Here is a 23,807-nt window from a genome sequence, read left to right on the forward strand (position 1 = left end):
TTCCAAAATGCCTTTCTTTAAAAAAAAAAATAATAATAATAATAATAAAATAAAATAAAATAAAGAAAATCCCAGGGGGCAACAGGAGCTTTCCCGTTCTGATATGTTCTAATCTGAAATTCCCATGAGGAGTTTCTAAAGTTTGCTTTTCTTGTCTTTCCCTTTCCTCCTTTGTAGCCCAGAATGCAATAGCTGGTGAAGGAGTGGGCATTAGCCAAGAAATAATTTCCCTCGAAATTAGCTCTCCAAATGTTCCAGATCTGACACTGATTGATCTTCCAGGGATTGCTAGGGTGGCTGTAGGAAATCAGCCACAAGACATTGGAGAACAGGTAATGCACATACATGTTCTGAGCTAGGAAACAGCTAAGTTACATTAGAAGAGATCAAATGCACAAATTATCTTAAACAGAAGATTTTGCTGGAGGATCTAGACCAGTGGTGGGCAACCTGCATCCTACGGACCACACACGGCCCGTCAGGGTCTTCGGGGCACTTCGGCAGCGGGTCCCGGAGCAGAAGGACCCCCCCAGCCGCCAAATTACTGCTGAAGCGGCGGCCCCCCGCCGCCAAAGACCTCAGGTCCCCTGAATCCTCTGGGCAGCCCTGCTTCCCACAGCTCCCATTGGTTGGGAACAGTGAACCGTGGCCCCTGGGAGCTATGGACAGTCAATGTACACAAACTGTCTCGCGGCCCGCCACTGATCTAGACAATAGTATTGTGTACAGTTAACTTGCCTCACAACCAGCATTAAAGATGTTGTAGACAACACACAGGACAGTTATTGGTGGAGGAAGTGCTGCAAATAAGAGTGATGGTCACTTAGAATGAAACACATGCTGGTCAGCCCTACAGACAAAATTTAGCAAAAGGAAGGCTCATAATTAAAGAAATCTCTGTCTAGTGTATTCTTCTACAACGGAGGACCATGGTGTATAGTAAGGAAAAGACAAACTGGCTCCATTAATTTTACTGTCTCTCAGTGCAGTAAGACTTTATTTTGTGATGAAATTACTATAGTAATTTGTACAACTCTACTCATTTTATCCACAATAAAATGATTGGTGTGACACCAGCTGCACATGTCAATTGTCCTGAATGGCCCACATTCTCCAGTTGCAAAATAAGTGAGATAAAGCATCTTACTTTTTGAACGTGACAGAAAATGGTGTTGAAGGGAAATATAGAAGACAAGGGAAGATTTATGGAAACTCGGGATATGTCTATACTACCCGTGGGATCGGCGGGTAGTGTTTGATGTATCATCTGGATACTCCACCTCGGCAGGAGGAGTAAGCAGATAATAGTTACATGAATTCAATATAAGTAGAGCTGTGTGAACATTTGGCAAAACAACACAAAACCATGAGAAACTCTGATCGTTGGGATTCAAACATGGGGGGAAAAACAGCCAAATTTCATGTCAGTTTTATTTACTTTTTACCAATCTCTCACTGAAAGACAAAGACAAGACATTTTGTTTTCTTTTGATAGGTACACTTTTGAGATGGACGTATTTAGCTCTACATTTTATCTGATCTTGACGTGTCAATATATTCCAACTTGATTTTTTTTTCTTAGCTGTGAATTTAGACAATAGAATTTGGTTGTCTCTAATGCAGGTAAAATATCATTAGCATATTCATCATCAAATAGATTGTGCACCTGGTCTAGTACATTTTTATGATAATTTCCCACGGCCGATATAATAGCAGTCTGTTCTGGACCATGTTATACATTTGGATTACCTTTAGATAATCAGGCTGAATTCAGCCGCTGAAATTTGCACCTTAGCTTCTATTGTATGATTGTATCCATTATGTGTATGACATTCCACCTAGTCAGATGATGAGGAGCCTGGCATCCAATGGCATTTGTCACATCAAACTTTACTGTATTTCTTTCTTACCATACTTTATTACAGATCAAAAACCTAATTAAAAAATTTATTGCGAAGCAAGAGACTATAAATTTGGTAGTGGTGCCAAGTAATGTGGATATCGCAACAACAGAGGCACTGAAAATGGCTCAAGAGGTAGACCCTGATGGGGAGAGAACTCTAGGTGAGACATACTTTTAAAAAACTGCAAATGTGGGGAAAGTAGATCATTTTTCATGGCATTCTAATATTCTTCCGACCCTGCCCTAACCCTGGAAAGAATTACCCGCTATGAGGAAAAGACAACCAGTATGAAATAACATGAATTTTGCACACCGATAAAAGGGAACCAATATCTAAAGGGATAGCTTAATTTGGGGACCTACTGCCATTGATACTATGCCTATAAATATCTTGAAAACTGAAAAGATTAAAAGTTAATATTGTAAAAGTTCTGCTATTAATTTGATATCCCTGAGGTGTTCCTGAAAAAGGTGGGGGGAAGAGAGAGGTTGGGGGGAGGGGAGGGAACTTACAGCACCGCTGGAGAAATCTCTTTAGCATATGCTGTCAGGAACAATGCTGCATTGGGTAACTAGATACTCACTTTCCCATCATTCATTTCTGTGCATGTCTAATCTTCTCATCATATTACTTCTCAGGGATCCTAACAAAACCAGATTTGGTGGACAGAGGAACTGAGTCGTCAGTTGTTGATATCGTACAAAACCTTGTCATCCACCTAAGGAAGGGTTATATGATTGTTAAATGTCGTGGGCAGCAAGATATTCGTGACAAGCTCACCCTGGCCTCTGCAATCCAGAAGGAGAGAGCTTTCTTTGAGCAGCATGAACATTTTAGGTAGTTTTCAAACAGTTAAAGGGCCTGATCCAAAGTCCATTGAGATCAATGGAAAGATTCCTGCCGACTCCTGTCGGATTTAGCTTAGGCCCACGATGAGAATTATCCTCAAACTTAGCTTGAGGTGGGGCTTTTGTTTGTTTGCATTGTCTGTGTGGTAGAGATTTCCAAAATGTAAGGAAGAATTTACATGTCAAATTACTTCTCTTAAACTTAACTTCTTTTCAATTCAATTTTGATTTAAGCCCTGATTCAGAAAACCATTTAAAAACATGGTGACCAGTAAACTCTGAAGTAATCCCAAAGGAGTCAAGTTAAGCACAGGCTTTAAAGTGCTTTGTTGGCTCAGGTGTTAATGGATATCGTTCTATCCACTGGAAAGAATGAGGAAACTCGCAGGAAAGATATGGTCTGTGTCAGGAGAACACTGTCCTCCTCCACAAACTATTGCTCTTCTGCATTTCATGTATAAAGAGAATTTTTGAACCCGGAAGTGGTTCTGAATGAGTATCCCTACCATATAGAGCAGTACATACATTCTTATAATACAGCATCTAAAGGTGGATATTTTTATCTCATGATTTTTTTCTGAAGTTACAGTTCTGAACCTTTTTCTGTTCTCAGTCTGTTCAGCAAACTGCTCATCATTTCAGATCTAATCTTGCACAAAAGCAGATTTGGCAGGATGTAGTGAGGCTACGGCTTCACCTTAACTAGCATTCCCCTGCTTGATCAGAAGAAACTGTACACCTCTACCCCGATATAACGCTGTCCTTGGGAGCTAACAAATCTTACCGAGTTATAGGTGAAACCGCATTATATTGAGCTTGCTTTGATCCGCCGGAACACGCAGCCCCGCCCCCTCGGAGCGCTGCTTTACCACGTTATAGCTGAATTCTTGTTATATCGGGTCACGTTATATTGGTGTAGAGGTGTATTTACCTGTTTTGTGTGGCAGAACTAGGGAAGACACTGCTCTCTTGTTTGGCAAATGCGAGTCGTCTCTATTAATATTCCTTATTCTGTTTCAGAGTTCTTCTGGGTGAAAACAAGGCTACTATCCCCATTTTGGCAGAGAAGCTTACAGCTGAGCTTGTGGAACACATTAATGTAAGCTACCAAAGAAACACTTTACATGAGTAACCATTTTTTGAAAAATAGGACCCAATCCTGCAGTTTTGGAGGACTGGGCCTGTAGAAATTATTTCTATGAATAGCCTTTAATTACCCTGCCTGATGGCAATCTGGAAGTACATGGTCCACTATACTGAGCCTTGGCTTGGCAGTCAGGTGTCAAGCTGGGCAGATAATGGATTTTTCAGTTCAGATGCCAGCCAGGGGAATTACTTGGTTTGGTTCCAATAATGTTTGGAATTTGTCAGTAAATTGAAAAAGTCCAGCTCTTCCCCAGCTGAAACTATTGGGTGGAGTGAAACTTAATTTTTCAGGTGAATAAATTATTCATTGAAAAATTTTACCCACCGATAGTCAGCTGACCAGTATTCTGTTCTCAGCTTTGCTGCTGACCTACAGTTTAACCATGGGCAAATCACGTAATCTCTCTGTGACTCAGTGTTCCTGTCTTTAAAATAACAAGGAGTCCAGTGGCACCTTAAAGACTAACATTTATTTGGGCATAAGCTTTCGTGGGTAAAAAAACAGACAGTCCCTACGTAAAAGAATAAATGGACACAAAGTGGACATCAGGAATGGTAACATACAAAAGCCAGTAGGAGAACACTTCAGCCTCCCTGGAGACTCTATAACAGATTTAAAAGTAATTATTCTTGAACAAAAAAACTTCAGAAACAGACTTCAAAGAGAAACAGCAGAACTAAAATTCATTTGCAAATTTAACCCCATTAATTTGGGCTTGAACAGGGACTGGGAGTGGCTGGCTCATTACAGAAGCAGCTTTGCCTCTCCTAGAATTGACACCTCCTCATCTATTATTGGGAGTGGACTACATCCACCCTGATCGAATTGGCCCTGTCAACACTGGTTCTCCACTTGTGAGGTAACTCCCTTCTCTTCATGTGTCATTATATAATGCCTGCATCTGTAACTTTCACTCCATACATCTGAAGAAATGAGGTTTTTTACCCACGAAAGCTTATGCCCAAATAAATCTGTTAGACTTTAAGGGGCCACCAGACTCCTTGTTGTTTTTGTGGATACAGACTAACACGGCTACCCCCTGATACTTGTTTTTAAAATAGGGATTCTGATACTTGCTTTCCTTTGTACAGTGCTTGGAGATCTATGGATGAATAGTGCTAACAAGAGGGAACTATTATTATAATTGTCAACTTTTGGAATCCTGAATAATTTATATACAGTAAATATGATATATTTTAGATACGATGTGTGCTTTTTATAAACAACTGTTTAATAATAATGAAAAGGTTGCTGAGCTGCACTGGTTCTCTAAATAGGATGCTGTACTAGACCAGCAAAGCAACACTGCTTTTTTATGTAAGAAAATCACTGAAGAACACCACACTTTAAACCTTCCCCATTCTTTTCTCAGTCCAGGCAGTGTTGGTTTAGACTACAGAGCATACCTCGACTTTTAAGGGCAGTGCAAGATTCATAGATCTCTGTGTCACACTCTGAAATGGTCTATTTCTTTCAAAGAATGGAATTGTCCAAACTGTACAAGTATTGTTGTTTTTTCTCCCCTAGAAATCTTTGCCTGCTTTAGAAGAGCAAATAAACATTCAACTCCAAAAAACAACTGAAGAGTTACTCAAATATGGCAAAGGCACACCAAAAGCAGAAGACGAGAAGATGTTTTTCCTAATAGATGTAAGTATAAATATGTATTTGGTTGTGTGGCACAGCAAAGAGAGCTGAACAATTACTAAACTTTCCTGATTTTGATAAGCTCAGGAATTTCAAAGGGAACAAATTCATTTCTGCCATCAACAGTTTGTAGGGCTTTCATTGCTTACAACACACATAAACCTAAGTGCATCCCTGAATTTAAACCATGGATGTGCTTGGCTCATGGTGTCCAGTGTGATGAAGCTCTTCCACCTATCTCTTTACTATAAACCCTATGTAAAGGTTATGGGTCTATTACTGGTGTGGGTGGGTGAGATTTGGTGGTCTGCGGTGTCTAGGAAGTCAGACTAGATGATCACGACGATCCTTTCTGGCCTTAAACTTTATGAGACCTACTGTGGTGAATGGCTGTTCACACAGTCCCTGGGTAGGCTGCTCCCACAGAGACCTTCTTCCAGTCCCCCAAGTGCACCCCCATCAGGACACAGGCCCGTGCCTCTACTTCTTTTTGGGGTGGGATGCTGTGATCCAATCACTCTCTGACTGGGTCTCCAGGTTACACCTCCCTGGCTGCCAACCGTACTATTTAGCAGGTCCAGCTGATCTTGGGCCCTGCCAAAGTTCTCCTCTGGGATTACATGTTACCCTATGTTTGCAGGGAGACAGCAGAGACCACCCATAAGTGCTGATAGTGGGAGGGGGCACAATTTAAAGGTTCGGCCACCCCCGGAACAGCTCAAGTCATGCCTTCCCCCCCCCCCCCCGAGGAAGGCTCCCCCACTTACCCTCAGTCTCTCCTCCCCACCCCATCCCAGAAAGCAGTGGCCCCCTCCCTGCAGATCCCAGCTGTTGCTGCCGCCTTTCCCTGTGGGGTGCAGCTCAGGCTCCAGCAGCACCATGTGACCAAGCAGGGCTGGCAAACCCTGGCAGACATCTGGAGGGCCACATGGCCCCACATGCCTCTCCTCTCTCTCTCTCTCACACACACACACACACACACACACACACACACACACACACACACACACACACACACCCCAGCACCACCACCATGCATTGCCTCTGGAAGAGAGAAACACTTCAAAACAAAGCGGGATGTATTTTACCCAAAAGATTCACAGGACTTAAGAGATGTGGACAGGGCCTGCTCTGGCTTTTTTGCCACCCCAAGCAAAAAAAAAAAAAAAACGGGGCGGCAGAGCGGCAAAGCAGGGGGAAAAGAAAAACAACCCTGCGGCACAGCCGGAGCGGCAAAGTAGTGGGGGGAACAAAACACGGAGCGGCAAAGTGGGGGCGGGGGAACAAAACAAAAAAAGGCGCGGCTGGAGCGGCAAAGCAAGGGGGGGAGGAAACCTGTGGCACTGCTGGAGCGGCAAAGTAGGGTAGAAAAAAACCCAAAAACCAGTGCAGCTGGAGCGGCAAATTGGGGTGGGGGCGCGCGGAGCGGCATGGCCAGTAAAACAGGTTTAAAAAAAAAAACCTACAGGGCGGCCAGTGCCAGGGTCCAGGAGGACTCCCTGTGCTGCAGAGTGCATGCCTGGTCTAATAGGGGGGAGAGGGAGGGAGCAGGGGGGGAGAGAGAAAAGGGGGGTGGCCAGGGCTTCAGCGGGGCACTCGCCACGCAGCCTCTCCCGCCGCACCACCTGCTGGGAGGGCTCTGCCCCGCTCCGATCGGCTGGGAGGGAAGGACGCGGGCTGCCCTGCCGAGTTTGCTGCAGGGCGCTCCCCTCCTCCGCGCCCTACAGGGCAGCCGGATCGGAGAACCAACCAAAAAAAAAAAACAAACCTGCCATGCCGCCCTAGGATTGGCTGGAATGCCGCCCTGTAGAATCTGCTGTTCCAAGCCCGAGCTTGCTCGGCTGGTGCCTGGAGCCGGCCCTGGAAATGGATATAAAATAACAGAGACTTACACGCATATTCCCTTACCCAAGCTTAACCTCTCTGTCCACAGCTCAGGCAGATCTAACTTTTTCCCCATCCCTGAGTTGGGAGAACCAGTCTACACTGCTTGCAACAAGCTTCCTCTGCCTCTGAATGAAACCTCTGAATGAAACAGTGTCAGCTGTTTTACAGACACTCTCAGGGCCACCCCTCCCCTGTCACTTGAAGTTCCCTCCCTTGGATATAGTCTGCGAGGTTGCAGCCTTGGCAAAACAAAACTGCTTAACAGAATCTTTGAGTGGGCTCAAGTTCACTTCATTGCCGTTCTCCAGTCCCTAAAAAAATCCAACTCCCATAGAAAAGTAGCTGGAGACCCAGAATTCAGTCTCTAAGGATTTTCAGCAAGGATTGCACAGGGTCAACCTCCCCACGTTCAAGTCCCAAAAGAAATTAATTTAAGTAACAACTTTATAAAATCTTATGATAAAGAAACAAATAACAGTAATTTAATTTTACAGCCTAACATGGCTATTTTATAATCCACAGGCATTATCTTCACAGTTGTACATTAACATAAATAATGAAAACAAATTAAAATCTGAACAGTTCAATCCCCACAGAAACAGTGAGAAGAAACTGAGAGTTCCCAAAAGCTTAGGTTGAGTTCACCCGAATCTCAGTTAGTCTTTGATCAACAAATCTATTCAGTTTGCTGAGTCAAAAACAACATCTTCCCTCCGCTTGCTTGTTGGAATCCATGTAGATTCTTCCTCTGCTGAAATCAATGTTAGCCAGTCAGCTAACTGATTAACCAACCATTAAATTAAGCATAGGCACTGACTTCCTCTCTAGGGGAGGGGTGGGGGTGCTCAATCCCACCCCCTCTGCCCTCGGTCCAGCCTCCACTTCATCCCTTCCCCCAAACCCTCACCCCCACCCCACCTCTTCCCGCCCTCACTCCGCCCTTGGCCCTGCCCTGCTCCCAAGGCCACACCCACCCCGCCTCTTCTCACCTCCAGCCCACCTCTTTGCTGCCTCTTTCTGCTCCCTCCCCTGAGCACCCCCCATCGCCGCTCTTCCCTCTCCCTCCCAGCTCCTCCTGCACGCCATGGAACAGCTGATCCACGGCGGGTGGGAGGCACTGGGAGGGAGAGGGAGAAGTTGATCAGCAGGGCTACCGGTGGCTGGAGGGGGGAGGTGGGTGCTAAGCACCCACTAATTTTTTTCATGGGTGCTCCAGCCCTAGAGCACCCACAGAGTCAGCACCTATGCAGGTAAGTATATAGATATTTTTTTTAAAACGCTGTTACAAGAAAATATAAAACTGAGGATAGCAAAACACAAATGACTCCTTCCCCATTATCACATTGAAAGAAAAGTTGGTGCATTGCACTACTTGAGACAATTTAACTAAAACAGCCTGGCTAAAGTCAAACAATATTCAAAGTATAAAACGAAAATAGGATAAATTATTTTTCCCTCCCAAGTTCCCCTGTCCATAATTAACATTGCCTGTTGGAGGGTTGACAGTATCACTGACCTGCTGCAAAATGCTTCAGAGTTAAGGAAAACAACCTGCTGCCTGCTCCTGGGCTCAGCTTCTCCCAAGCCCCCCAGGGCACATGGCCCTTTGTCAAGCAGCTGCCCTGACTGCTTGCCCTCAGGCAGTCTGACCCCAGCAACAGGGAACCTATTGGAGCGGACCCAAAACTACCACATCTAATTCCAGAAGCTTCTGGATGTGGAGTGCTAAATCTGCCGAGCAACAGTGACCTAAACACACAACATACCTCCCCCTATGGGTCTCTTAAAGAGAGAGCTCACTATTAGGCAAATGGGTTACATCAGCGGTTCTCAAACTGTGGGTCGGGACCCCAAAGTGGGTCATGACCATAGGCGCCAACTTTTCCCGGTGGTGGTGGGTGCTCGTGCCCCCCAGGCCCTGCTCCACCCCACCTTTTCCCCGCCCCCATTCCAACCCCTTCCCCAAAGTCTCCACCCCCTACCTGCCCCTATTGGACGCCTTCCCCAGATCCCCGCCCCGGCCCTGCCTCTTCCCCGAGCGTGCCGCGTCCCCCTCCTCCCCCCTCCCTCCCAGCGCTTGGCGCGTGAATCAGCTGTTTCGCAGGCAAGCACTGGGAGCCAGGGGGAAAAAGCAGGCACGAGGTGCGCCCAGGGGAGGAGGCGGAGCAGAAGCGGAGGTGAGCTGGGACGGGGGGGGGAGGGAGCTGCCTGGTGGGTGCTAAGCACCCACCAATTTTTCCCTGTGGGTGCTCCAGCCCCGGAGCACCCACGGAGTTGGCGCCTATGGTCATGACCCTATTGTAATGAGGTTGCCAGGGCTGGCGTTAGACTTGCTGGGGTCTGGGGCTGAAGCCCAAGCCCCACTGCCTGGGACTAAAGCCCAAGCCCAAGGGCTTCAGTCCTGGGTGTCAGGGCTCAGGTTATAGGCCCTCTGCCCGGGGCTGAAGTCCTTTGGCTTTGGCCTCCCAACTCGGGGCAGCGGAGCTTCAGTGGGCTCAGGCTTCTATACGATCCGCCTGGGGTTGTATAGTAGTTATTGCTGTCAGAAAGGAGTCATGGTGCAATCGAGTTTGAGAATCCTTGGATTACATTAATTTCACTGGCGCCTAGAAGTAACATCTCCCAGTAATGGCCCCATGGCTCTCTTAGCTGCTGTGAAGGTGGGTACCTGAAACCGCCTGATCAGTTAATCCTAGTCTGTTTTCTGCCTAGGCTAGTCCCCAACTCCAGACTGATTTAACCCTTTGAGTTCAAGTAGGCAGCAATACAAAATGGAACAGGGAAACCAGGTGACATAATATTCAGAAGAAATAATACAGACCATGAGCTCCTGAGACAGCCAAGAGCTTTGGTCACATAATATAAATTTCAGGGCAACTCAGGATAGGGGAAGCTGAGATTAGTATATTAACTCAAAGGTTTTAATCTTCATATCCACATATCTAGCTGGCCCCCAACAAAACCACATCTCCCAGTAAGAAAAATGAAACTAACAAAAGTAGGATAACGTACGGCAGCTTCTACCCAGCCTCGCTATTGCTGGCTCTATTGCTCACTCTGCAAAATTGTTACTGCTAATTGCTATGATGGCTGCTCAGTGGTCTGTATGAAATGAGTTGGTGGTCTCAGCAGTTCTCAGTGGACAAGTGTCCACAGTGAGGAAAAAAGAAACCTCACAATCCATGCTGATATGCCAGCTCTCTCAGCAAAGAAACCAAGGACTAAATGAACATTGAGAATGAACTACCCCTCCAGAACAGGACTGAGGCACATGGACAGAATGCTGGTGGAGAAGCGCATACATCTACTGTCCTGGCTGATAACTAGACAACTTCAGACTCAAAGGCTGTCAGGAGCAGTAAATTAAAAAAAAAAGAAAAAAAAAGAACAAGTTTTTCAAAAGTAGGTGTTTAAAATTGGATACCTCAAGCCACATATAGGCACTCAAACAAATGATCTGATTTTCAAAAATGCTGGGCACCCACCCAGTGCCACGAAAATCAGGCCACTTGTACAGGTGCCTGAATCTGGATTTAGGAGCCTAGTTATAGGCACCATTTCTGAAAATCTTGGCTGCTGTTAGATCAGCTTTTAGGGTAAAGAGAAAGGGACAAAGGAGGTGAATTAAGATTTAGGTTGGGATTTTCAAAAGCACCAAAATGAGTTAGCAGGGCAAATCCCATTGACTTGTAGAGCAGTTCAACGCTGGACAGAACTTGGTTAATATGACATTATAGCGTTCTGTGGTTATGTCTCAATGATTTCCATAACACACGTCCTCAGTTTACAAATATAAGATGAAGGTTGTTTTTTCTAACTGCCAGGCATGCAATCTCAACCTGGGATCTGCAAGTCAGTCTGGATACTGTTCTTTTTGAATGTCCTCCCAGTAATATAGGTTCTGCGGGAAAAAAATAGGCCCTCAGCATTGATAGCTGTGTAACTCCGCCAATCTTGATTGGCTTTGCATAAATCTAACTGATTGGAATTTAATAAAAGATTGCCTTGATCCACAAGGAAAATGGAATCAAGTTCACTCTTGCTTAGCTATGCTGCCTTTACAGAATTTAGAGTGTTTTTTTAAATCTTATTACAGAAAATCAAACTGTTTAATCAAGACATTGGGAGTGCAGTGGTGGGAGAAGAAAAGTTGTTTGAAAATGAAATTAGACTGTTTACAAAAATCCGCACAGAGTTTCAAAAATGGGGGAAGATACTTGATGACAATGCATTGACTGGTAAGTACAGGGGCTTGCCTGTGAAGCTGCTATGAAATACTCAACTTCACTTCTTTTGACTGAAGTTGTAAGACAGCTAATAGATCACGTTAATGAAATTAAAAACTTGAAGTGATGAAAATTTATCTACCACGATCCCCAACTGGCGTGAACTCACATAGCTCCATTGAAATCGATGGATTCCCTCCATTTCCATTGAAGTCAATGTTGCAAGGACAGTTTCACCAGCTGACAATATGCCCTTGATTCTTTGACTAACTTATGTTAAAAAGATTTTTTAAAGTCTATGGTTTAAAGTCTAGCAAATTATGAGTAATAAAATAGCCACCTAAAGAACACCCATGTTTCACAGATCATCCAGTCTGCTAATAGTTTACTGAATCCAGATCTAAAAGGAGAAGACTGTCTCACAGAAATTTGACTTTAACATCAGCTCAAAACATTTCTAAACCACTCAGAATACCCATTAATTCTTCCTTTTGATGAACATGAAGCACGTATTTCTGTCGAGCAGCACCTATTGCTATATGTTTTTAGCTGTCCCTGAATGTCGACATAAAGATTGTTAAGTGTAATTTTAAATGAATAGTTACAAAATGTATGTAGGGTACATGTCACTGAGGGGCAACTACATTTAGACACAGGTGTTTTCTATTGTCTAATCTGTCCAATCCCACCATATACCCAGAGCCAGTTAATTTACAGGTATGAGGTGAGTGAAAAAAGTAGGAAAACAGGTGGAAAGAGGAGATAGCTGGTGAACAAAACCACAGGAAAAATAGAAGAGGAGAAAGCCAGTAAAAACTAGCTGCTTTATGATGTTACTTATTCCCTTTTGGAATCAGTTGAAGTGTTTATGTGTGTGAATGGGAGGTGCACCTTCATTGCATGTAAAATGGAGATAATTATATTTCTGCCTTCCTTTAGAAAATAATTTGAGATCTACCCCCGAAAAGAACTATGTATGAGGCAGGTATTATTGTTTCTATAGCTGAAGTCATTGCAAGTTAAGTTCATTTAACAGTTCTAGTTGCAGATCATTAGAGAGCTGGAATAAATATTAAAAATAGCAGATAAATGGAACTGTCAGTACTTTTACTAAATTATGCAGGCTTTTGGGCTTTCTATTGTAAAGTAATAAAAAAAGGTAATAATTGGAGATATACCAATCTCCTAGAACTGGAAGGGACCTTGAAAGGTCATTAAGTCCAGCCCCCTGCCTTCATTAGCGGGACCAATTTTTGCCCCAGATCCCTAAGTGGCCCCCTCAAAGATTGAACTCACAACCCTGGGTTTAGCAGGCCAATGCTCAAACCACTGAGCTATCCCTCCCAAACATCTTGCAAGTACATTGGAAGATGTTTTTCTGGTTGACTGATTAATTTTACAAACCCCTATACACCATCCTTCTAAAGTTTTTCCTCTCGAACTCCAATCTATTTGACACAAACTACACTGTAATTTTTTTTGTAGTGTTTGACTATAAGCTCATAGGTATTTGAAATCTCTTGGAGTTTCTAAGAGGAATGGTCCTTAAGAATTGAATGCAGTATTACCTGTGTACTTCCTGCCTCCAGTCATGCATGATTATGCTATAATTCCTATATTTACCCACAATAAGTCAAGATTGGACACCTTTAAAGCACTAGTAAATGTAGATGTGAGGTACGCATGTACCAGTCAAAGAGGAACAAATATTATTTAGGATGGCAAATTTCTCCAGTGTTAACAATGTTTTAGTGACAATGTTGTTTGTGTTCCGGGGAGTTTAGACTAGACTTCCTTATATGTGGCTGTAAAATTATTTTACATCTTCCTCTAAAGCATCATGTATTAGCCACTCCTGAAAGGGTATCAGACTGATTGGAGTTGCTGTACTGGATCAGAATACTGGCCCATGTTCCTGTTTCCGTTAGTTTATACGGACATCTCAATGAGTGACACGGTTCATTCTTAGAAGTAGTAATGGCATATTTTGGCTCAATTCTACAAAAATGAACTTGCTTAAATGATGAGCTGTGTATTAGTTCTTCCCGTCAAAAGTGTCTTCAGAACAAAGAACTAAGCTTCCACTTTAAATCCATAATTGTCTTTATAAATTCATTCGATTTGTTATATTAAAATAGTGCTGTTGTTTTAATGTTATAGATAGAAAAACTATACAACATGAAGTGTGGAGATTTGAAGAACAGTATCGTGGAAGAGAGCTCCCAGGGTTTACCAGTTACAAGACATTTGAGGAAATTGTAAGAAAGAGAATCATGGCATTAGAAAAACCAGCTATTGAGATGCTGAAGAAAGTAATTGGTGAGTTTCATTTACAAAGTTTATCCCAAGCTTCAGAAATATTGGTTTGTCTAGATTTTGGTTCACATGGCAAGAGCTGTATCTTGGCTGCTTCAGGCAGGGGAAAATGAATCTGAATCAAACCAGTTTCAAGCCATGAGACTGATCATTAGACCTCAAACTTCTGTGCCTGGTCTTCAGACTCTGACAGTACAAAATTCCTAAATGGACAGTATTTCTGAAAAAGTTAGAAATGGACCATGATAGGAAAATAAAAAATCATCATAGATATAACAAGGAGGGATTAAAAATTGAATAGATGAGGCAGTGTCCTTTGGATAGATATGGAGAATGACCACTTTTCACAAGTCTTGTACTACCAGTAGCTCAGTCCTTTATTTTATGTCTCTTTTCTCCCCTCAGAAATTGTCCGAAAATCTTTCACAGAGAGTGCCAAAGATCATTTTGAGGATTTTCAAAATCTTTACAGAGCTGCTAAGGTGAGACACCACATGCAGTCCAGAGAAGAGCAACAAAAATGATTAAAAGTCTGGAAAACATGACCTATGAGGGAAGATTGATAAAATTGGGTTTGTTTAGTTTGGAGCAGAGAAGACTGAGGGAGGACATCAGAAGTTTTCAAGTACATAAAAGGTTGTTACAAGGGCAAAGATTAAAAATTGTTCTCCTTAGCCTCCCAGGACAGGGCAGGAAGCAGTGGCCTTTAATTGCAGCAAGGGAGATTTAGGTTGAACATGAGGAAAAACTTCCTAACTGTCAAGGTAGTTAAGCACTGGAAAACATTGTCAAGGGAAGCTGTGGAATCTCCATCATCTGAGGTTTTTAGAATAGGTTACACAAACATCTGTTAAGAATAGTCTAATTATTGTGTAGTCCTGCCTTGAGTGAAGAGGACTGGACTAGATGACCTCTCGAGGTCCCTTCTAATCTGACACTTCTATGGTTTTATGTAACCTGGTATAAGACCAGCAATACTGAATGGCATAACGTATTGTATATAGAACTACATGTTACTCCTTCACTCTTGATCAGTCACTTATTTAATTGTTGTACCTTTAAGCAACTTGTGGAGATTCCTGCACCTTTATGAATATGTTGTGCAATAAACTGTACATTTCCCAGTTTCTTGAATGGATTGCACTATACTTTACACTATATATGTGCATAGCACTGCACACAACAAAGATTGAGTCGCTGTCCCAAAGAATTTATAATCTCAGATTTCATTCCTGCAGGGATTTAAGCATGTAATTACTCCCAGATTGTTAAATGGGACTACTTAAAGTCAAGCATGCGTAAGTCTTTGCAGTGCCTGTGTTAAGCCAAGAACAGAAAACAACACCACAGGGAGTGGAAAGGCAAAAGACAATATGATGATGGGGCTGCTTAGGAGATTTATATATATCATGTGAGGGGAACTCTTTTTTTTGTTTGTTTGTTTGATTGTTTGTTTTTCCTTTTTAATGTGACTATGGTCACTGAAGAACTAAGATTTGAGAAAAGGCTTTGAGAGAGAGATTGGAAGCCATAAATGGACAGTCAGGAAAGGGCTGCCACTCACAAGGAAATGCCTGAAAGAAGGCCCAGAGGCATACACAAGATAGAGACATTTATGGCCTAATTTTCAAAAGTCATTTTGAAATCTTGGAGATGCAGGGGCTCAGGAGCTTTGAAAAATCAGGCAGCAATCAGGTAAGGGACCTAGGGATTACAGTGGACAAGAACCTGGATATGAGTCAACACTGTGCCCTTGTTGCCAAGAAGGCTAATGGCATTTTGGGCTGTATAAGTAGGGGCATTGCCAGCAGATCGACGGATGTGATCATTCCCTCTATTCGACATTGATGAGGCCTCATCTGGAGTAGTGTGTCCAGTTTTGGGCCCCACACTACAGGAAGGATGTGGGAAAATTGGAAAGAGTCCAGCAGTGGGCAACAAAAATGATTAGGAGGCTGGAGCACATGACTTATGAGGAGAGGCTGAGGGAACTGGGATTGTTTAGTCTGCAGAAGAGAAGAATGAGGGGGGATTTGATAGCTGCTTTCAACTACCTGAAAGGAGGTTCCAAAGAGGATGGATCTAGACTGTTCTCAGTGGTACCTGATGACAGAACATGGAGTAATGGTCTCAAGTTGCAGTGGGGGAGGTTTAGGTTGGATATTAGGAAAAACTTTTTCACTCAGAGAGTGGTGAAGCACTGGAATGGGTTACCTAGGAAGGTGGTGGAATCTCCTTCCTTAGAGGTTTTTAAGGTCAGGCTTGACAAAGCCCTGGCTGGGATGATTTAGTTGGGGATTGGTCCTGCTTTGAGCAGGGGGTTGGACTAGATGACCTCCTGAGGTCCCTTCCAACCCTGATATTCTATGATTCTATGATTCTATTCTATGAAGTGAGCAAAGAAGAGGGCAGGGAGATTAAAGGGAGACAAGAGCAGATGGGGAGGAAGGAAGGCACTGCCTTGTGGAAGCCCTTGAAGCTGAGAACAAGGCTGAATTTGGCTCAGGAGGCAATGTGAATCCTGTGAAAGGATTTTAAGAGGGTTTGAATGTAATTGTAGCACTGAGGAGAGGTAGATGATTTTCCCACTAAACTTTGGGTGGATTGAAAGGGTAAGGAATCTGGAAGGCCAGAGAGGAGGGGTTGCTATAGCTCAGGGTTCAGCAACCTATGGCAGGCAGCAGTGTGCTATTAAAAATCCTGCCTAGCCTGGCCTGGCCCGCTCTTCTCCGCCCTCTGCTCCCCCCCCGCCCCGCTCCCACGGGGGCAGGGGGCAGAAGCTTGGTCCTGCCAGCTCCCCTGCCTCTTCCCGTATTGTGCTGGGTTCCTGCCCCTCCTCCGCCTCTCCGTCCCTCCCTCCCTGCCGGCTGATCAGCTGATGGCCCTTGCAAGGGAGGGGGTCAGGAAGGAGCAGAGTCAGCGTGCTTGATGCTCCCTGCAGAGGCAGAGAAGAAGCAGGGGCAGGGCCTTGGGGAAGGAGGGTGGTGGAATAGGGGAATATTCCCTCCAGCCCCCTGCCCTGATCCCCGTCACACACACCCAGTCCTCTGCCCTGAGCCCCACACACCCCGGGCCGTGCCCTGAGCCCCACACACCCCCTGCCCTGAGCCCTGTACCCCTCTCATACACACCCAGCCCTCTGCTTGGTTCCTTCACCCCCCCTGCCCTGACACCTGCACCCCACTCACATGCCCACAGCCCTCTGCCCTGACTCTTGCACCACCCCACATACCCAGCCCCCCCACATCCCATGCACCCCCCACATCCTGACTCATGCTCCCCCCACATCCCTACCTTCACCCTGAGCACCAAACGGGAGCTCCTGCACCCCACCCCCACACTCCCACCTGCACCCCTTGCACCAAATAGGAGTTGCCCAGGTAAGTGCCCCACACCCAAACCTCCCGCCCCAACTCTGAGCCCCCTCCCTCATTCTAGCTCCTGGCCAGACCCTTCACCCCCAGCCCTGTGCTCAGTGCACCCCCACCCTCAGCTCAATTCAGTGAGAGGAAGAGAATGGGCCAGAACCAGGGAGAAGGTAGGTACCCACTGAATGTGGGCAGGGCCGGGACCCCAGACCAGCAGCGGGCTGAGTGGGGCTGGCAGCTGGGATCCCGGCTGGCAGGAGCCGGCAGATGGAACCCCTGAGCGGCAGTGAGCTGAGTGGCTCAGCCCACTCCTGGTCTGGGGTCCCGGCCGCAGGCCCCGCTCAGCCCACTGCCGGCCTAGGTGAACAGAACCCCAGACCAGCGGAGAGCTGAGTGGGCAGCGGTGTAAGATCAACATTTTAATTTAATTTTAAATCAAGCTTCTTAAACATTTTGAAAACGTTGTTTATTTTACAATACAACAATAGTTTAGTTATATAATATATAGACTTATAGAGAGAGACCTTTTAAAAAACATTAAAATGTATTACTCACACGCGAAACCTTAAATTAAAATGAATAAATGAAGACTCGGCACACTGCTTCTGAAAGGTTGCCGACCCCTGGTATAGCTGCACAGTGCCTAGCTGAAGGTCGGTTGGTTGGGCGTGGCCAAAGGTGTGGATTTTGTTTGTACTCAGGGAACTCTAGTGGGCAGGCTTTTGGCTTTTCCTGTCCACAAGTGTAATGGGGGCACAAGGCAATGTGGCCTCTCCTGCCCCCTTGCACCAGGTGACAGGGAACCAGAATCTAGCTCTTACCGTGTGCTCGTGAGAACCTGTGACACCATGTTACCTGTTACCTGTCACATGGGGCTGGTCCTGTACTCACCTGTACCACCTGTTGCTTAGTGGATATTGATAGTTTTCTTCCCCCTCACTCTCCCTTCACAGGACAGAATTGAAGACATTACCAAGAAACAATCAGAGGAAGCTGAAACAATTATCAGAATCCATTTTAAAATGGAGCAGATTGTATACTGCCAGGACAATGTTTACAGAGAAGACTTAAAAGTTATCAGGGAAGAAACACCAAAGGAAGCAGCCAATGGTCTGAACCCGGCCGCCTTGAGTTTCAATTTTGGAACTGTCCAGGACCACCCTGCCATTAAGGATATGACTTATCACCTGGAGGCATACTTCAGTGTGAGTTTATGGATTCCTACCACAGCAGTTTTTATTCCATTCCAAATCCTGCAGCGTGTACTAATCCTGTTCCCTTTGCAGTCAATAGAAAGAGTCTCTCTTTGTTTTTAATTTAAGAAAACACTGGAAACATTTATAAGGCATATAATCCCCCCTTTGATGTCCATGGATAACATCTTTTTGTATTAACTGGAATTTTGAACAGCCGATGCAAAATGTCTATGGGCAAATGTAGACGTGATGTGAAAGGCATGTACAGTATCAATGTACAGAATTGTTATGTAGGTATAGTTACAGGTTGAGTGTATAACAGAGGCTTGCTTCATCATGCTGCCATAGGCGCTGACTCTGTGGGTGCTCCAGGGCTGGAGCAACCACAGGGAAAAATTAGTGGGTGCTCTGTACCCACTGGTAGCCAAGCTCCCCTTACCCACCCTGCCCCACCACCTCCTGCTCCGCCCCTGAGTGGGCTGCGTCCCTGCTCCTCCACCTACCTTCCAGTGCTTCACACCCAGCCGCCGCCAAACAGCTGTCTGGTGGCATCAGCAAGCTCCAGGAGGGAGGGGGAGAAGTGGGAACATGGCACACTCAGGGGAAGAGGTGGTGCCAGGCAGGGATTTGGGGAAGGAGTTGAAATAGGGGCAAGGAGGGGGCGGAGTTGGGGCAGGGACTTTGGGGAAGGGGTTGAATTGGGGGCAGGGCAGGGGTGGGAAGAGGTGGGGCAGGGCCTCATGGAAGGGCTGGAGTGTGGGGGTAGGGCCAGAGGGGGGATCGAGCACCCACAGGAAAGCAGGGAAGTCGGCATGCTATGCATGCTGCATCTGCCCTTTGATTGCTTTTCCTGCTCTAAGGTACACCAACTTTCGCCAACTTAATGACAAAACTTCTGCCACCTCTGAATTTTGCCCTATGTCCATCAACTGAGAAATTAAGGCTCTGATCTTTAGCCTCAGCCTGGTCTACAGCAATGCACCACCACCAAAATGCAGGTGCAATGGCACAAAATGGATGCATCTGGAGATACAAATCAGTACATCCATAAAACTAGAGGCAGCTATTGAACAAGCAGGCTTCACTTTCCAGTTTGTTCTCATGGAGAGAATAAACATATTATCAGGGGCGACTCCAGGCACCAGCGCGGCAAGCGTGTGCCTGGGGCGGCAAGCCGCGGTGGGGGGCCTGCCGGTCGCCGTGAGGGCAGGAGTCTCAGGCAGCCTTTGGCAGCATGCCTGCGGAAGGTCCGCCGGTCCCGCGGCTTTGGCGGCAATTCGGTGGCCGGTAGGCGCACAACCGGCAGATCACCTGCAGAAACACCGCCGAATCCACGTGCCTCGTCGCCGAAGGCTGCCTGACTGCTGTGCTTGGGGCGGCAAAAAACATAGAGCCGCCTCTGCATATTATGTCAGTTATTAGAAGTGGTTATTTTATCAGTAGATGTTATGAGGTAGGGTGAAAATGCAAAAGAGAACTTGCTTTTATACCATCTCACACAGACTTGTGGTGTCCTAAAGTGCTTCACTTGGCAATAGGTTAAATAACACCAGAGCAGTGAATCTGCAGCAAAGAGCCATTAGACACTCAGCAAAATTTTCGAGACCCCATGCAGTTAAGTGCCATTGATTTTATATGAGAATTAGGTTCCTAGGTGTGTCGCTTCTGAAAAGGGGATTTAAGCACCTAAATACTCTTGAGAATTTTACCCTCAGCTTAATGATTTGAAAGGAGAAGTGTTGGGCAATAGACTGAGATTTCTCACAAAAGTGTCCTTCATATAAGTTCCCTCTGCTAGTCAATCATCTTGAATAGCTCGTGTGAATAATAAATTGCTGCCTCTGTTGTACTCTGATTTGTTAGTTAGATTAAGAGGGAACTAGCTCAGGAAAATGCAGTGAGCTTTCATGGTTCTAATTAAGTGATCAAATCCCCACGATGACATCCTTTAAGGCTAGGGCATAGCACTAAGGCAGCCCTGTACTTCACAGGACTAATAAGTTCTGGATACTGGGAGTTGACTTTGGGCTGTGCCAATTTGACTGCTTGTGCCAGATGGGTTGATAATGTTAAAGGAGTTCAAACTAAAATCCTAAGATTTGAAATTTAGGATAGTACATTAGGTTTTTGTCAGTCCTACGTAATTACCTATGAGCCACTCCATTACTACCCCCAGTAGTTTGTGGAAGCAGGTCAGCCACATGCTGTGGCTTCTGTGGAAGGAGTTTCTGAGCTTGTACTTTACAATAGTAAGTATTATTTAGTGGATGGCCCTCTGCTGGCAAATGTCAGCATTAATTAGGTTATACAGGTAGTCAGCAGTGACTGCTCTGCCTTGTGGTTATGCCCCTGAGAATACTTATGGTTGAAATTAGCAGTGCGTCTCATTCATGTTTTCAAATGGGATTAAAGAGGAAAAGTTGCATCTCAGCTGTCTGAACCATTTACAGACTAATTCATGAAGATGCTGGAACAATCACTTGACACAGAATGTTGTAGCTTCTTACTGACTTTCACTAGAGAGCCCTTCCCATGTCCTCTCTTTGATAATAATGTTTTATAACCATCTTCTGTTTTCAGAGTGCAGATAAACGTCTCTCCAACCAAATTCCTCTGATCATCCAGTTCTACGTCCTTCAGGACTTTGGAGATAAATTACAGAATTCAGTGCTGCAACTTTTACAAGAAAAAGAAAAATTGAGCTTCTTTCTTCAGGAACGGAAAGATGCTGCCGATAAGAGGCATTTTCTGAGTGGACGAATTGATCGTCTGACACAAGCTTACTTTCGCTTAATGAAATCTTCTGTGCTGTAGCCTCTCTGCTTTAAATGGTCTGTTTCAAATGTCAGTTCTTGGTACTGGACAGATCTATAATCAGAGCTTTGTATAACCCTTTAGAAATTGTGCATCTGTCTACATTGGCCTTAAAAACTGAATTAACTAAGTCAGAGTTTAGCTAAATCACATAATTGCTTTAACATCATCAGTTATGTATATGCCACATGTTCATCTGTGAACCATGTCACAATTTCATTTTTAAAGTCTTGTTTTAGCTAGTTTAATGTATAGCATTATTAATTTCCTATGCTTCCTTGTAATTATGTTGCTACTGGGAAACATTCTGAATGTCTTCATTTTAACAAGGGAGGGCATGAGCTCTCTGGTACAGACCATACAACCTTCAGTAGGCAAATGAATTAAACCATATTGCAGTGAGAGGCTGAACAAAAAGTGTAAGTATATTTTAAATGTGTGCTTTCCTACTCACTTTCTTTGTTGTGTTCTTCCACATGCTTTATTTCAGCCATGGAAACTAATTAGTCTATTTTAACATTTTGGAAGTATGGTACATATTAAAAAAACCAAAGGTAAATGTCACTTTGAAAGTGTGAGGATATAAAGTTATTAGATGCTGGACTGAGATCCTGTGTATATGTTTGATACCTGATGTCCTGGCCCAATCAGTGGCAAAGAAACTAATCTTAATGTGGCTCAATAAATAATGAGTTGAGACTAAGTTGTTTCTGTGAGTGTGTACTGTAATTATGCTTCTATGAAACTCTACAAGTACAGTATGAGTTTTAATAAAGCAACTGAGATTGATACTATCAGACAGTTCAATGGCCCACCCAAAGGGGTGGTAGAGAAGTATACATAGCTCAGGTGGACCTGTATTTGTTAGCCACCATGGAAGAGCTGAGGAGCAAATGGGCATAGACTGACCTATCTTTAGTGTTGGTGACAGCCCAGTGGTGTGGAAGCTTTCTTGGCCCTACTTAGCTCCAGAAAGAGAAGTCTTATGTTACCACTGGGGGAATTCTGCATCACTGCACATGCACAGAATTCATGTCCCCTGCAGAATTTTTTTCTCTGCACAAAATATATTTGGCTGGAGAGGCACTGCAGTTACACCTTTTGCCCATGAGGTGGCACCAGAACAGAGCAGCTGGCTCACCAGCAGTAGCAGCCAACAGCTGGCTGCATTCCTCACAGCACCGTGCCCATGGAGCTAGGTGAGGAAGCATGGGACATGTAGGTGGACGATGCACGCATGGCTGCTGGGGTGGTCACCGACTGAGGTTCAAAAGGGCTAGTGGGGGGGGACTGACTGGGACAAGGGCTAAATGGAAATGTGGAGCAACATCGTATAGGGCTGGGGAGTGAGGGGTGGCTGAGTGGGGATACAGAGACATATAGGGATGAGGGGGGGAGGAGGGTGCAGGGACACATGGGGATGAGGCAGATGTGCCTGACTGAATGGGAGAGGCTAGAGGGCAGCCATGGTCTGCATGGGGGAGGCTCCCCAACTCCCTAACAATCCCTCCCCCTCCAAAAAAACTCCTTTTCCTTATTTCTCCCACCCACACCCAAGAACCCTCCAGTTTCACTCCCAGGCTCCTTCCCAGCAATTACTTCCCTCTCCCTCAGCTCCTCTGTTACACCAACTCCCCCAAGCCTTTGCACTGCTTCTGAGGGATGTGGGAAATATGGTTCTGTAGTGTAGTTTAAATGAATTATTAGGCAAAGTTCTGTATTAATTTGCCTAGTAAGGAATCTATTTGTCAAAAAACATTTCCTGTATTGTATCAGAGGGGTAGCCGTGTTAGTCTGGATCTGTAAAAGCAGCAAAGAATCCTGTGGCACCTTATAGACTAACAGACGTTTTGCAGCATGAGCTTTCGTGGGTGAATACCCACTTCTTCGGATGCAAGATGCAAGGAAAACACACTTTAAGCTATCTGGTCTTCGCAGCTAGCTACATTGAGCTGAAAAATGGCAGAAGCTAGAAACTTAGCTTATTTGTATGTGAGGACTTCAGTGGGGCTTCAGTGCAGTCCTGAATAGAGATGAATGTAATGATTTGCTTAAGAGCTTTCCTGAATTGGGGCCTTAGGAACAGCTCTCAGAGTTGCTATGGCCAGTACCCTGCAATGTTTATACATTCTACAGAGGAGCCCATTGTTGAGCCAAGGAGCCTTTAGCATAAACTCAGGCCCAAAGAGCTCCAAACCCCTCAGTTTTCCTTTTACCCCATTCAAATACTAGTGCAATGAAATAATAGTAATAAACAATGTTAAGGCTGAAATATTCAAACACTCTGGTGTCATTATGAAATTCCTGAAGTTAAGGATGCTCCACCAAAGTTAACTCAGCTACTTTGTACAGATGTATGTTTTCTATTCTTGTTTTCCTTTTTAAATGTTAACTTCACTATATTGTTGTTTATAAAAATGTATTTATATAAAAAGATGCAGATCATAGCCACAT

At 44.7% G+C, this 23,807-nt stretch overlaps 1 protein-coding gene across 2 annotated transcripts in view; it reads left to right on the forward strand.

Annotated features, from left to right (window-relative positions):
* LOC123362167 (interferon-induced GTP-binding protein Mx2-like) overlaps window positions 1-22,189 on the forward strand; it is a 35,606-nt gene extending 13,417 nt beyond the window's left edge. For both annotated transcript variants that reach the window (XM_045002519.1, XM_045002520.1), the window contains 10 exons: window positions 178-332; window positions 1,926-2,064; window positions 2,543-2,741; window positions 3,773-3,851; window positions 5,427-5,549; window positions 11,530-11,671; window positions 13,820-13,978; window positions 14,381-14,457; window positions 18,297-18,548; window positions 21,120-22,189. In XM_045002519.1, coding sequence (XP_044858454.1) covers window positions 178-332; window positions 1,926-2,064; window positions 2,543-2,741; window positions 3,773-3,851; window positions 5,427-5,549; window positions 11,530-11,671; window positions 13,820-13,978; window positions 14,381-14,457; window positions 18,297-18,548; window positions 21,120-21,353 — 1,559 coding nt within the window. In that variant the 3' untranslated portion in view covers window positions 21,354-22,189. The remainder of the gene's footprint in view (window positions 1-177; window positions 333-1,925; window positions 2,065-2,542; window positions 2,742-3,772; window positions 3,852-5,426; window positions 5,550-11,529; window positions 11,672-13,819; window positions 13,979-14,380; window positions 14,458-18,296; window positions 18,549-21,119) is intronic.
* Window positions 22,190-23,807: the final 1,618 nt, after the last annotated feature.

Source organism: Mauremys mutica, chromosome 1, assembly GCF_020497125.1.
Source record: "Mauremys mutica isolate MM-2020 ecotype Southern chromosome 1, ASM2049712v1, whole genome shotgun sequence".
Lineage (NCBI taxonomy): Eukaryota > Metazoa > Chordata > Testudines > Geoemydidae > Mauremys > Mauremys mutica.